We start from the raw sequence: 14171 nt of genomic DNA on the forward strand, positions 1-14171 counted from the left end.
GTGTGGGAGAGAGAGAGATTCTGTCAAGATGACTCAAACCAAAGTTTTCTTTTCCCATAATGTGTGAAGCCGTGGTTCCTGGGGCCATCCCATAATAACTGGAAGACTTCCTTTGGACACCCCTGACACGTGTTTTTGTTCTGTTTGGGCGCCATTCTTTAATGCTTTTCCCCGCTGTGATGTCATGAGTGCAGATGTAGTTACATTTTGAGTTTGTACAAATGCGCAGAACGAAAGAAGAATTGTTAAAACAATCTTTTCAGTCCAGGCCGGCTGAAGTAGAAATAAGATGAGAATTCTTGGTGATATTTTGTATGCTCATTGTTCTCCTTTGTGGGAGCTGCTTGAGGTTATGCTCACAGTAACCAATTATCTGGAAAAGACGGAGAACGAGGGGATGAAATCAAATACTTCAGCTTTCATTCCCAGTAGCTCCATTTGAACATCAAAGCTCCATCAGCGTTTGCCTAACAGACAGCAGTTTCCCACTTGAAAGCCAGACTGCGATCTTGTGTTTACGCGGCGACGCTGTGTTCCTGTTTCTTCTGTCTATGATGTGTTTCCATAACTCTCTCTGTAAGTCTCCATGTTCCAACATTCAAAAACACAAAAACTCCATCAAAGTGGCTTGTCGACTCCTCTGATCTCCCATCATCCATCTGTGGCAGCACCTCTTCCAGCCTCTCTCCTTGCTTTGTCCCCGTCCTCTCCTCTCGCGTCTCCTCTTTTATTTTTCCCTCGCTTTCCTCCGTCTTTTTCTCCCTGGCAGCCTCTTGCTTTTTCTCTTGGTGGCGGGCCAAAGCTCGACTCGCCTCTTTCTTCTGCTCCTGCTGGTCTCCGGCATCCTCAGACTCTCCAGGCATCGGGCCAACAGCTCTCCTCTCGCCTCCTCATCATCTACCCATGAAAAGTTCTTTCATCTGTCTTCTCTTCCTCGTTCCCCCCCTAGAACTTGGAGTTTTTTATTTTGAAATGATTGTGCACTGTAACATTTGCATGACCACCTGGAGATCGACTATACAGGAAGTTTCAATGATTACATTTTTGCATAAACAGCTTTCCTATTAAAGACTGGACCGTGTGTTTAAACATTCAGACAGGAAAACAATTCAATATTTATATGTGACTGAGCAGCTGGTTAACAGAATCACTGATTTTCTAATAATAAGAAAAAAAGCAAAAACTTCATTTAGTCGACTGTAACATGGAACACAGTTCCACAGATTTATTTACATTTTGTTTTAAACAATTTGTCACCATTTTATTTCCAAAAAAAGGAAAATAATGAATAAAAATAAGCAGCTTAAGATGAGATTTTAACTAAGTAAAAAGTTTTTTATGTTAAAATTTAGTATTTTTTTCTATAAAGTGCATCAGAAATTGTATGATTTTGTAGCAGTAAATTTTTTTTTTTTTATTGTTGCAATTGGTGAAAAAAAACACGTAAAAATTAATGTTTTTTTAATACAACTTTCAGGTTTTCAGCCAAAGATAAATCTATATTTAGTCAGTCAGAGAATTCTCTCCCAAGTAAGTCAAAAGTGACAAAAATTTTAAAAACGTACCCAATTAAAATCCCGTTTTAAACATGTTTGTGAAGCTTGAAGCAGGGATATTGGGCAGGCCACGAGAAAAATAGATCCACAAACGTCCTTGTTTTCCTTGTCTGAAGGCCACATCACACTGCAGCTATGTATATTTTACGCATATCACACAGATAAAAATTGTAAATAAGCAGGGAAAAAGTGAGAAAAATTGTGGTCTTTACTTGAATTTTTACCGCAGAAGAAGTAGGAATAAATTACGCGAAGAACACGTAAACCCGGACGTCATTGAATTTCTTCACTTTGACATTCAGAGCACTGGGCAGAAATCACATCCCGTCAGCACCATGGACAGCTCCCCTCGCGATGTGTTTAATTAATTAAACTATTAAATGAATCTGGTTTTTCACCAGATATTTCTTTTTTTTCCATTAATTAATTTTTTTCTATTTCATAGCACACAACAATAAGTTACTTAACACTCTTGTGTTTGGTGAAAATGAAAGGGAATAGAAAGTTTATTATTACCTCTGCCCAATTTAAAAAAAAAACTACTTTCAACAAACATATCTTATAGTAAATGGTAAATAGCGCTTTTCTACCTTCCTTTAAGGCCCAAAGTGCTTTAGAGTCAAAGATTCATTCACTCATTCACACACTGATCCGCTACCAAACACTGGCGCCAACTTTCCACCAGAGGCAATGTGGAGTTCAGTGTCTTCCCCAAGGATACTTCAATGCACTTTCAGGAAAGGTGGGAATCAGACCCGCAATCAGGGGTCGACCGCCCTACCACTCCACCACAGCCGCCCCAATTGTAATGTAAAATAAGTACATCAAGAGGCTTGCATAGGCAACAAACACTGACAGAACAAAACAAAATAAGAAACTACAACCCAGCCAGCAAGGCCAAGTGGGCCCCATATGGTTCAAAAGTGGGCAGAGAATGTGGGCCCCAATTGGGTTTGTGGTTTGACCCTGCTAGCTCTCCTGACTCCTGGGCGGCGGCACTTGCTTGCTTTGCCGGACCCTGGGCGGCGGCACTCGCTACGCTGTCCACCGGGTGACTAAGCCAATGTGGGCAAACACAGCTGGGGCCACCACGGAAAATGCGAACAAACCCAATTGGGGCCCACATTCCCTGCCCACTTTTGAACCATATGGGGCCCACTAAGCCTTGCTGGCTTGGGAATATGTCATTCATTAGTGATTCGTGCACCAATTCCATCATTTTAATGTGATGTGTGCGCCGTGTGCACGAAATAAAAGGTATGCATCCGTGCCGTGGAGGGTTTGTTAGACATACGTGGAATGGTCGTGGAAAGAGTCTCAAATTTGTGTCAAAAACCATGTACATTTGCACAAGATTTACGTAATAATTGCATGAAAACTATGTAAAACGTAAAATAATTCTAAACCGACTAAAAAACTGGCTTCATGTAAATACCTGTAGGACGAAACTCAAGAAATACGTATATAATGAACGACTAAAATTATGCAAATGTGCAAACCGTACGACACGACCTTTACTTTAACTCGAGGTGAATTTCTGATGAACTATCTGCTAGAAAACAACACTTTTTATTTTTATTTTTGTCTAAAAATGACATCATCACCATGAAAAGACCACTGCCAATGCTTTGAAAACAGATTAAACTTTTTGTTTTAACAGCATCAACTTCTCCCAGCATGATTTAAAGTTCTGAAGCTCCTCTGTCTGGTCTTCCTGAAGGGGATCTTTGTTCTGGGTTTGCCCTTCGCTCTGGTCCAGTCGGGATATGCGGGTCTGGTTCTGCTGGCTCTGTCTGCATGGGTCTGCAACCACACGGGCCGAATCCTGGTGTCCTGTTTGTATGAAGAGGAGCAAAGGCAAGGATTTATCACACATTGATTTAGATTAAAACAAAATATTGCTTATAACAAGTCTTTGTGTTTTAGTGAGGAGTCCGGCTCGGTGTCGAGGGTTCGAGTCCGACACAGCTATCAAGACGTCACCGAGGCTTGTTGTAAAGGATTGTGGCCAAGTTGGGAGGGAGTGGCGGGATGGGTGGTCAACGTAGCTCAGGTATTTTATTTATTTATTTATTTTTGCCAAACTAAAATAAAAATAAATAAATAAAAAACATTTGTGTACACAAATGAAATACAGTGCAAGAGAAGCAGCAAAAACCCATAAAGCCTCTGACTGATGCATTTGCACGATAATTATAATACAAAAAATAAAATTATAGTGATAGAAAATAGCAAGTTTATCATAAAAATGACAGCTTTCCATGATTTCAGTGCAATAAATTTGCTGAAACTTGACCTGAATGAGTAAAAACTTTAAAAGGATGCAAAGCTAAAGAGTTACAGTGATAACTGTAATAACTTGAAAAATATTAATCTTATTTTATAAGGTGTGGTTGGAAAAGCTCTCGCCCACATGAGATTAAGATAGATATGGATAATATTTAAAAAGGTAGTTTGAAGACACTTTTTAGTAAAATTATGAATAACTTTCTTTATTATACCAGGAGAATTGTAGATTTTTTGTTGACCCAATTAGTTTGGTCCTTTCAGTTCAAACTCTGATCACCAAAAAATCAAAAATCACCAAGTTTATTTGCTAAAAGCTGTTAATTGACAGCCTGAAGAAAAAAAAATATATATATATATATATTTGCTTTTCTATGCTGTAAATGATAAAAAATGTCCTTTTTATGATAGGTGATCGAGCTGCTGATGACCTGCACCCTCTACCTGCTCGTCTCCACAAACCTGCTGTTTGACTGTCTGTCGGCGGCGCCGGCGGCCCTCCCCAGGTCCGTGTGCTCTCTGCTCTCTCTGCTGCTTCTCCTGCCCTGCCTGCTGCTGACTGATCTCAGACCCGTTTCAGTGCTCAGCCTGCTCTGCTCTTTGGCTCATGGACTCATAAGGTGAGGAAACAGAGTATTTATTTATAGTTTTATTTGTAATATTTATTTTATCAGCATGTCCTATAACTTTTCTATTTTATAAGATGATATGCTGATAACAAATTTGAGCAAATCAACGTTTTTTTTGTTGGATATGATAAAGTTTCAATTGATAGTTGGGCTGCCACGATAAGTCGACTAATCGACGACTGTAAAAAAAGTTGACGACTAATTAGTTGTTAATTAGTCGTTACTTTATATTATATGGAGTCAGACTGTAGTAAAGTTGAAAGTTATAAAGCCATTCTGCTAACTTTTTTGGACTATTTTAGCATTTATTGAGATTTTTCAGGCTATTTTGGAGTTGAGCTAATATTTCAGCTACATGCTAGCTATTTTGGCTAACTTAGTCTTTTTTAGTTTTTTTGGCTAATTTGAGGTTTGGCTAATATTTCAGCTACATGCTAGCTGTTTTGGCTAATGTATACATTTTTTAGTTTTTTGGCTAATTTAGAGTTTAGCTAATATTTCAGCTACATGCTAGCTATTTTGGCTAACTTAGTCTTTTTTTAGTTTTAAGGCTAATTTGGAGTTTAGCTAATATATCAGCTGCATGCTAGCTATTTTGGCTAACTTAGTCTTTTTTTTAGGCGAATTTAGCATTTAACTTCTATTTCAGCTGGGTATCAGCTTCAGTGTTTTAAGCTATAAGCTTTAACGTTTTAAGCTATAAATTTCAGCATCTCCAGCTATCAGCACTAGCATTTTGAGCGGCCAAATTCCGCTTATAGCATTCACACTAGCAGTTAATGCTATATATCTTGTGTTTTAGTTAGTTTTAAGCTAATGATGGTTAAGATGTGTGCTTTACTTTCAGTTTGCGCATGACCTGATTAGTCGGGAAAAATAATCTGATTAGTCAACTATTAAAATAATTGTTTGTGGCACTAATTAACAGGTTGAATAATTTAGGCAGAAAAGAATTAAACAGCCCTATTCTGTAGTGAAGAACATTTTAGAGTTTTATTAGCACGGCGGTGGCAGTATCATGAGCTGAGTGGATCCAGGTTAAATTGTACTTCTATATTTACTCTTGCAAAAAACAGTTTATAGGCTACATACAGTTCTCTTAAAGTAAATTATTAGAGTAAAGATCCAAACAAAACCTTTAAAACTCAAAATTATTTTTATTTTTTTTTTACTTTCCCCCCTAATTTAACTGACAAACATTGTTTGTTAATACATTTTTTTAAGTTTACTTATTTTAAGGTATGGATATAATTTTATGTATTGGAATGAATTAATATATTTTTGCATAAGAAACACAACAAACACTCTAAAAGCACATCCCCATTTTAAAAATGAAGCCTCATTTGTCCAACTTTGACCCACCTCCCTCCAGAATTAGCTTGTTGCCCGGCACCGTGGATCACCATCTTCCATCCACAATTTTCATGTAGAAATTCCTTTAAGAGGCAATTACTTTGTTGGGTTCCATTCAAGGATCATGAGACTGTGTGAAGCGCGTTTTCTCAACCATCTGTGCATCCTGCAGCCTAAAACTCTGCGAAAGTAAAGAATATGAGGAATTTACTCTCAGACAGATTCTCGCTGCTTATTTGTGTCTCACAATTATCTTAATACATACAACAAGATCATCTGGCTTTTACATAATTTAAACCACTATTAGTCTGTGTATTACAGTGTATCATCATGACAAATTATTATCAATATTGACGTTTATTTAACCAGGATGCTACCACTGGAATTAAAAAAATATAGTAAAAAATATGAAAATATTTCAGATTGGTGATCAATTAAAGTATTTACTGGAATTCTCTGTTTCTTGGAGCTTGGACTTGAAGACATCTATTAAATCTAAACGCCAAAATAGCCTAGAAAATCTTAGTAAATGCCAAAATAGTCCAAAAAGCTAGCATAATGTCAATTTTTAAAACTTTAAACGTAACTTAACTGTAACTTTAACATAATAATGAATAATAAAAAGGCAGGAATATTATTCCAGAATAAAACCTTAAATAACTTTCAGTATTTTACCCTACATAAAAATATATTTTGTCAAAATTATACAAGTTAGAAATACGTGCAAGATCACATTGAGCCATTAATTACAATAAATAAAATTTTTTGGAGGGCCGGACAGAATCACCCGGAGGGCCGGATCCGGCCCCCGGGCCTTGACTTCTAGACTCACCAATTAACCTATGAAACATTGTTTTGAAGCCGGAGTGTTACAGAAAGAGCCCTGCCGGGATTCGAACGAGGACCCAATGGGGCTAACCACTGTACCACTGTGCCGCCTCTGTTCTGGTCGTGTCCTCTGATGTCTAACTTTAAAATAGTAGAATAACTGAGTGAACTGAATCATTTTTCTTACTTTTTTTCTCTGATAACCATCAAGATGATCATTTTTAAGGATTTCTCAAACACCTGGACGATCTGGTTTATCACCGACAACACAATGCTCGGTGTTGGCTTCACGGGGTCACCTTGACCGTGTCTCCACATCCACATGCATTGAGCTGCTCTGCTGTCATTGCTCACTGTTCTAAATGATAGATCGCTTTATTGTCACGGAGGGAAATTAGTTTCCACAGACTGTCACAACACCCTGAACACAATGGACATTTAATATGACAAACATGGTAAGCATTCAGGATCTGTCTACATTTATCTACTTACTGTACATTTTTTTTTTTTGCTTCTCTATCAGTTTGCTGGTCATGCTGTTCTGCCTGAGCTGTGCCAGCAGCTGGTACTGGTCCTCTCTATCGCTGTCTGTGGATCCGGAGAACTTCCTCGTCTCAGTAGGAGTCATCATCTTCTCCTACACCTCCCAGATCTTCCTTCCTTCTTTAGAGGGTAGCATGAAGGACAGGGGGCAGTTCAATACCATGCTAGGGAGAACCCACGGCGTCGCCTGCATCATGAAAACCCTGTTTGCCCTAATGGTCAGTAGCTTTTAAAATGAAAAAGCTAAAGCTAAATGGATGAATTAATTATTTTTTCCTTTCTTGATAAGGCGGTATTGACCTGGGGGTCAGAGACCAGCGAGGTCATCACAGACAACCTGCCACCCAACCTTCGACCCATTGTTAACATGTGTCTACTGGCGAAAGCCCTGCTGTCCTACCCTTTGCCCTTCTACGCTGCTGCTGAAATACTGCAAACCTGCGTTCTTAGAGGTAAAATATTGGTAACACATCATTATGTAAATCTTCAGAACAAACAGCCATGTTCTACAAAAAGGTTACATTTGCTAAAAAAAATTTAAATTTCATTAAAAAAAACTATGACAAAGTGAAAGAAGCTGACCCAAATTTCTAAAAAAAATTGTAGCAAAATTGTTTAAAAATTCCTAATACATGCCAATTTGAATAAAGTATTTAGTGTGTTGCTTAAATATGAGCTAAACTCCAAATTAGCCCATTAGCCAGATGCTAACAAAGAAGCTAAACACTAAATTAGCCCACAAAAACTTCAGTATAGACTACAAATTAGCAAAAAACGTTAGCGTGTTGCTAAAATATTAGCTAAACTCCAAATTAGCCAAAAATTACCCAGTAAACTAAATTATTCAAAAACATTAGCCTTTTGCTAAAATAGAAGCTAAGCTGTAAATGAGTCTAAAAAACCTCAGTAAACTAAAAAATAGCAAAAAACGTTAGGATGTTGCTAAAATTTTAGCAAAACTCTAAAACCTTAGTAAATGTCAAAATAACCAAAAAGCCAACACATTGCTTAAATATTAGCTAAACTTCGAAATAGCTTAAAATTACCCAGTAAACTAAATTAGTCAAAAATGTTAGGCTTTTGCTAATAGAAGCTAAACACCAACTTAGCCTACAAAAACCTCAGTAGACTACAAATGAGCCAAAAACGTTAGCATCTGCTAAAATAATAGCTAAACTCCAAATTAGCATAAAAACACTTAGTAAATGTAAAAATAATCAAAAAGCCAACATATTGCTTAAAGATTAGCTAAACTACACAATAGCCAAAAATTACCCAGTAAACTGAATTAGTCAAAAACGTTAGGCTTTTGCTAAAATAGAAGCTAAACTCTAAATTAGCCTACAAAAACCTCAGTAGACTATAAATTAGCCAAAACCGTTAGCATGTTGCTAAACTATTAGCTAAACTTCAAATTAGCATGATAAAAAATCTTAGTAAATGTCAAATTAGCCAAAAAGCCAACACATTGCTAAAATATTAGCTAAACTCTAAATTAGCCTAAAATTACCCAGTAAACTAAATTGTTAAAAAATGTTAGCCTTTTGCTAAAATAGAAGCTAAACTCTAAATTAGTGTAAAAAGCCTCAGTAGATAACAAATTAGCCATAAACGTTAGCATATTGCTAAAATATTAGCTATCCCCAAATTTTTTAGGAAAATGACTATAAAATATTGAAATATAGTCAATTAATTCATATATTTATGTGATTGCTTAGTAAGTAAAATATATAGTTTTGGTCTCACTGACTCAAATATAAATATATTTGTTCAACTTTACTACACTCTGACTCAATTTAATATAAAGTAACGACTAATCCACTATTAAATTAGTCGTCGACTATTTATGTATTCGATTAGTCGTCGATTAGTCGACTAATCGTGGCAGCCCTGATGTTCTGCTGTGATTCCATCTCCCACCAGATGCTTCCAATTCATCAAGCTCCAAACACGGAGGTGGAGGAGTTTCCCGTCCGGCCCTGATGGCCCGCTGCACCTTGTTACTGACCTCGTACTTGCTGGCGCTGCTGGTGCCCAGGTTCTCCCTGCTGATGGGTCTGACAGGGAGTGTGACTGGAGCTGCGCTCACGCTCATACTGCCATGTCTGTTTCACCTGAGGCTGCAGTGGCTCCGGCTCACTGTGAGGGAGCGGCTGACAGATGTGTGCATACTGAGCTTGGGGGTCGTGTGCAGCGTCTCCGGTGTAATCTGTTCTGTGAAGAGACTGGTGGAGAGATCATGATCATGAGAAAAAATAGTTGGTTTTTGGAGTTATTATGAAGATTTTCCATTATTTTGCTCTCAGTTTTAGTGTAAAATTTGCAAAACTCAAAGACATTTTTTTTTTACTATACATGAACCTCTGCTGAACTGTTACTAGGGGAGCAATAAACTCAGCAACAGTTAGCAGCAGATGTGGGGTTTCTGGGTGTTTTTAGCATTCTCTCCAACTGTTTAAATGGTTCTAATGAACTGCATGAAATATACTCCTTACAGAAAATGTTCCTTTTTAATAAAAAAAATAGTCAAACATAGGAACAAATACTTTCATATAAAGTCATCTTATTCTTTTCAGTCTCTTTAGGCTTTTTATTATCTCTTCCAGTGTTCAGACAAACATTTTAATGTCCAAAAAAGTATAAATCCACCAGGAACTTAAGTCCAAAAAATAAAAAAACCGAATGATCTTACCAAAGTGGATATGGTTGCGGTTTCCTCTCTTAATCCAGCTTTTTTGGGTCGGTTATCCTTCTTTATTTCCTCCTGGGGTCCCTCCTAGCCTTCTCCAGGCCTTTCTTCCTTCATCCGAGAGCTGCCGACGCCACAAACTTTTCTCCTTTTATTTCCTTCCTGGTGACTCCACCCACTTCCTTCAGAATTCACACAATCCAATACAAAATTCTACACAATATTTATATTTAAAAAAACTGTTTCTATTTGTGTTAGAGCAATTGTATTTTTCAAACCAGTGTAGACTTTATTCATATCAGTCTTTTAATTATTGTTTATTTTGTAGATTCTTGTAACCTTAATGAGTCAATTCTTGGGTTAAAATCACCTAAAGTTGTAAATAGGGCTGTGAACATTAACACATTAATGCACTTAATCTTAATTAATGCAATTAATCAAAAAGAAATACATTAATATGTCTTAACGCAACTATTCAGACTTCGACGGCTTGAGTAAAAAGTTTTCGTCTGAGGTCACCTCACTCATTCCATGGTCACTTACAACATAATTAAATATTCAATCAATTTTTAGTACTTTATTCTTGCTATTTTTTTATTTTAGTTTAATTTGTCACAAAAAGCAGACTATATGATCCATAGTCAGGAGCCATACTGTACAAATACATTTTACCTGGTAAAACATTGTGATTAATCGTGATTAATTACAAACACAAAAGTGTAATTAATCAGATTTTTTTAAATTGATTGACAGCAGTAATTAAAAATAAATGTTCTCAATGTGATTTTATATTGTGATTATAATAAGGACAGATAAATCAATGGGCTTTTCCAGTCTAGATAACTTGTTTATCCAAAAAAAATATAAGACTAGCCCTCTACTAAAATGGTATTTTCTGTCAGTATAGTTAGCAGCAATGTCAAATATGCCAGCAGGTTTTATTGAATAGTGTAAAAAACTTTTGTAATCTTAGGTCTTCGGAAAACCTGGAGGTAGAAACTAGAGGTAGGTATGTTAGAATCTTTTTTTCTTAACATTTGCACAACAATTCACTAAAATTAACCATATTTTACAGTAATTTGTCATCAGATTTGTTGGTCACTTCAAACAGTATTTTGAGCCACTGCTTGAAATTTTTAGCAATAAAATGTAGGTTTACTGAAAGTTTTTTTTTCACAAACTAAAGCTTATTGTGTTGATCTATATGTGTTTAAAAATCAATTCAATAAAAATTAACACTTTTCTTTTCTTTTCTACCTTTAATTATTGCTAAGTAAATCTTGTAAAAACAGTTAAGACAGGCCCAAACTCATAATGTAACATGTAAATATATGCATTAAAAAATAAAAGATTCCTATCATCTTTTTGTCCAGAAATATTACATTTCACACATGAAAAAGTCCTGCACACCACAGAAGAAGTTAATAAACAACCCGGCGAGGAGTGGAAGGCAAAGTGGGATTGTTAAACTGGAGTGAGTTGTTAATGAACAACAGGTGTGACGGAAACCGTCCCCACAGGAGGAGGAGGAGCTGACCTAGATAAACATAAACATACGGCCCGCCCACAAATACCCCACTGGGAGGCACAGAGGGGTTGATGGGAGGCAGACCCAACATCTGCCGGGCTTTGGCAGGTATGAATGCACAGACTCTAATAGGAAAACAGTTAGAAGCAACAATCAAGACACTAGAAACACCAACGAAATGGTCCTGAAGGGGATTTGGAATGTTTTTCTTTAAGATGTTAATGTTTGTTGTCTGTTCTTAACAAGGTTCCATAAATCTACCACACGTTTGTTTTGTTTTTTACACACTCCTGTCTTTTTTGTGCATTAATTACTGACTAACAGAAAAGAAGATCCAATTCTTTCTAGGGTGGAATGGATCAGACCATCACAGGAAAGAAAACCATTAAATAAGTATGTAACGGATCACAAAACTCACGCTTCAGATCGTGTCAAGGTTTTAGGGTCACGGTTCGGATCATTTTCAGATCAGTAAAAAGTAAAAAACAAGAACTTAAAAGTCGAATATTACTTTTTTTAAATGCTTTAAAACATGTATTTGAGAAAACATATAAAGACTCTTAAAAGTCATATCTTTAATCTTAAATGAAAAAGTTCAAATTAAACCTGAAACTAACTGTGGGAACATTTAAATATTTCAAACAATCATTATTATTTGTAGAACATGTGCACGTGAGGCACTGCCTTGCATGTTTTTCCTGGCAATTTTTGACTCTTTTGGCTTACCATACTGCCTTCGTCTGACGGCACACCCCTGTTGCAGGAGCAGTGGAGACATGTGCCGATGCTTTTATTCAGATCTTTAAAACAAATAAACTCGATCTCTCAGTATCTGTGTCCTCCATGATGAGTTCGAGAAAAAATTTTGTCTGAAGCTCCTCCAACACGCGGCGGGAACTTCAGGTTAACAGACTTTTGTATAACTGTCAAGAAGCAACTTTGACGCATGTTAAAACAAAGACGGTGTACAGTACATGAATATGTCGCCAATTGCCTTCATTGGATCATATGGATCATGGATTATCCATGGCCTGTTAGATTCCTAGAGTTAAATAATTTTGGGCATTTTTTGACATTTCAAGTGTTCAGTTTGGGCCCCCCCAAAGGGTGCCCCAGGCAATCGCCCACCTTTGCAAAAAGGTGAGTCCGCCCCTGTCAACACTTATTGTAAACCTTTAAAAGGGTAACCAAACAGGGAAGTTGGAGGCTGATTCAACCCACAGCTGAAATTTGTAAATCCAGTCAGAGGGCGGGGCTTGGGGGCTGGACTGTTATCATTACTGGACCTGCAGATCATGACGTGGTACTTCTGAAACTTGCATGGTTTGACCAATCCAAAAATTAAACTGTAATACCTCAATTCAACCTGTAGGGGGCAACGCACAGAGTTTTTGACCGTATTTTCAAGGATTAAAAAATATTAATTTATTTTTATAAAAATGTAGGAATGACCAACAGACAGGATCTTTAAAGCCCCATTTATAGAGGTCAACAGCCAAAAAAAAGTTGATTTAGAGTTTGGTAAACCTTTAGCCAATTAATTCTACTAAAAGTAAAGCAATGTTTTATTTATTAGTTTTGTTTGATAAGTGATGCATAATTATTTAAGAAACACTGTCCCAAATAAAGTCAAATAATCAAATTATAGAAGAAAAGTGATGTTTTTGTAAGATAATGCATCATAAAACTGTCGCATCTTGGAAAGGAGAGCCAAATTCCTCAAAAACACATCATTAGTTGCATCATTTTTAATCACTTTTTATTGTGTTAGAAAAAAGGTTCAATAGCCTTAATTTTTTTTATGAAAAAGTCTAATAACAACATGATGAGTAATCACTGCATAAAATAGACACCCGTATATTTATATATTTGCTGGTAACTATATTGACATGAATGATCTTCCTTAAAAAAAAAAAACTACTTGTATTTATATGTCTCCTTGCCAACATATTTATTTATATTTATTTGTTTACTTTCCAACACTGGTTTGGCCGATTTTAATCCCTGCAGATTAATTTTGGCCTTAATTCTGATGAGTGCATAAACATGCGTGCACATCTTTCTGTTTTCAATGTAACAAGAACTTTTGAAATGTGTTATTTTATAATATTTTACTCCTTTTATGAGAGTATGTCATTGTCACAGCCTCTTAATTTTAATCAAAACTTATTCTTAACCCTTCAATCACAAATTTACCATGAAGAAGCTTAGCCTTTAGCTGCTCTGCAAAACACAAACACACATAAAAACAATTTTCCTAAAATGAACATTTGGTTTTAAAATTTTAAAATATCAATTGTTCACTTTTTATGCAAAAAAAGTGAAAAGCCTATAATGATTGACCCATATCCTCCTCAGACAGACTTCCACTATGGAAGTCAAACGATCCAAATGTTACTGTAGGACTCGACGGATTAAACCAAAACAGCTGCTATTACAAGATATATAGGTGTGTGCGTTTGTGTTCATGTATTCAGATCATTTTGCCACGGTGAGGCTGTGTTCACAGCTCTTAATCTTTCAGGTTTTCCACACTCACCCTGATAAAAAAAAACAAGGTTCATGAGGTCAGTGCAGGAGTTCTCCAGCAGAGGAAGCTTCTTTTGTAATGCTAAGCGGAGATAAGCAAATGGAAAACGCTCCATCCAACTGTTTTTTAAAGGCGGAGCCAAACTAAACCTGCTACTTCATTCGTGTATATATATATATATATATATGTGTGTGTATATATATATATATATATATATATATATGTATAT

General features: G+C 36.4%; 1 protein-coding gene across 1 annotated transcript; it reads left to right on the forward strand.

The window, feature by feature from the left end:
• The first annotated feature begins 3322 nt into the window (after positions 1–3322).
• Positions 3323–9873, forward strand: si:dkey-126h10.1 (vesicular inhibitory amino acid transporter). The gene is made up of 6 exons (XM_036210650.1): positions 3323–3357; positions 3483–3609; positions 4254–4462; positions 7176–7413; positions 7485–7647; positions 9119–9873. The coding sequence occupies exons 1-6, from the start codon at positions 3323–3325 to the stop codon at positions 9436–9438; spliced, it is 1092 nt and encodes a 363-aa protein (XP_036066543.1). The 3' UTR covers positions 9439–9873.
• The last annotated feature ends 4298 nt before the right edge of the window (positions 9874–14171 follow it).

The sequence above is a fragment of the Oryzias melastigma genome, linkage group LG24 (assembly GCF_002922805.2).
Source record: "Oryzias melastigma strain HK-1 linkage group LG24, ASM292280v2, whole genome shotgun sequence".
Classification (NCBI taxonomy): Eukaryota; Metazoa; Chordata; class Actinopteri; order Beloniformes; family Adrianichthyidae; genus Oryzias; species Oryzias melastigma.

What these genes read in the sequence shown, in the direction of transcription:
- si:dkey-126h10.1 (XM_036210650.1), top strand. Translation starts at nt 3,323, where the DNA reads ATGCGGGTCTGGTTCTGCTGGCTCTGTCTGCATGG. An exon ending in AAACCCTGTTTGCCCTAATG is followed by an intron (nt 7,414 to 7,484) that starts GTCAGTAGCTTT and finishes TTTCTTGATAAG; the next exon opens with GCGGTATTGACCTGGGGGTC. An exon ending in GCAAACCTGCGTTCTTAGAG is followed by an intron (nt 7,648 to 9,118) that starts GTAAAATATTGG and finishes ATCTCCCACCAG; the next exon opens with ATGCTTCCAATTCATCAAGC.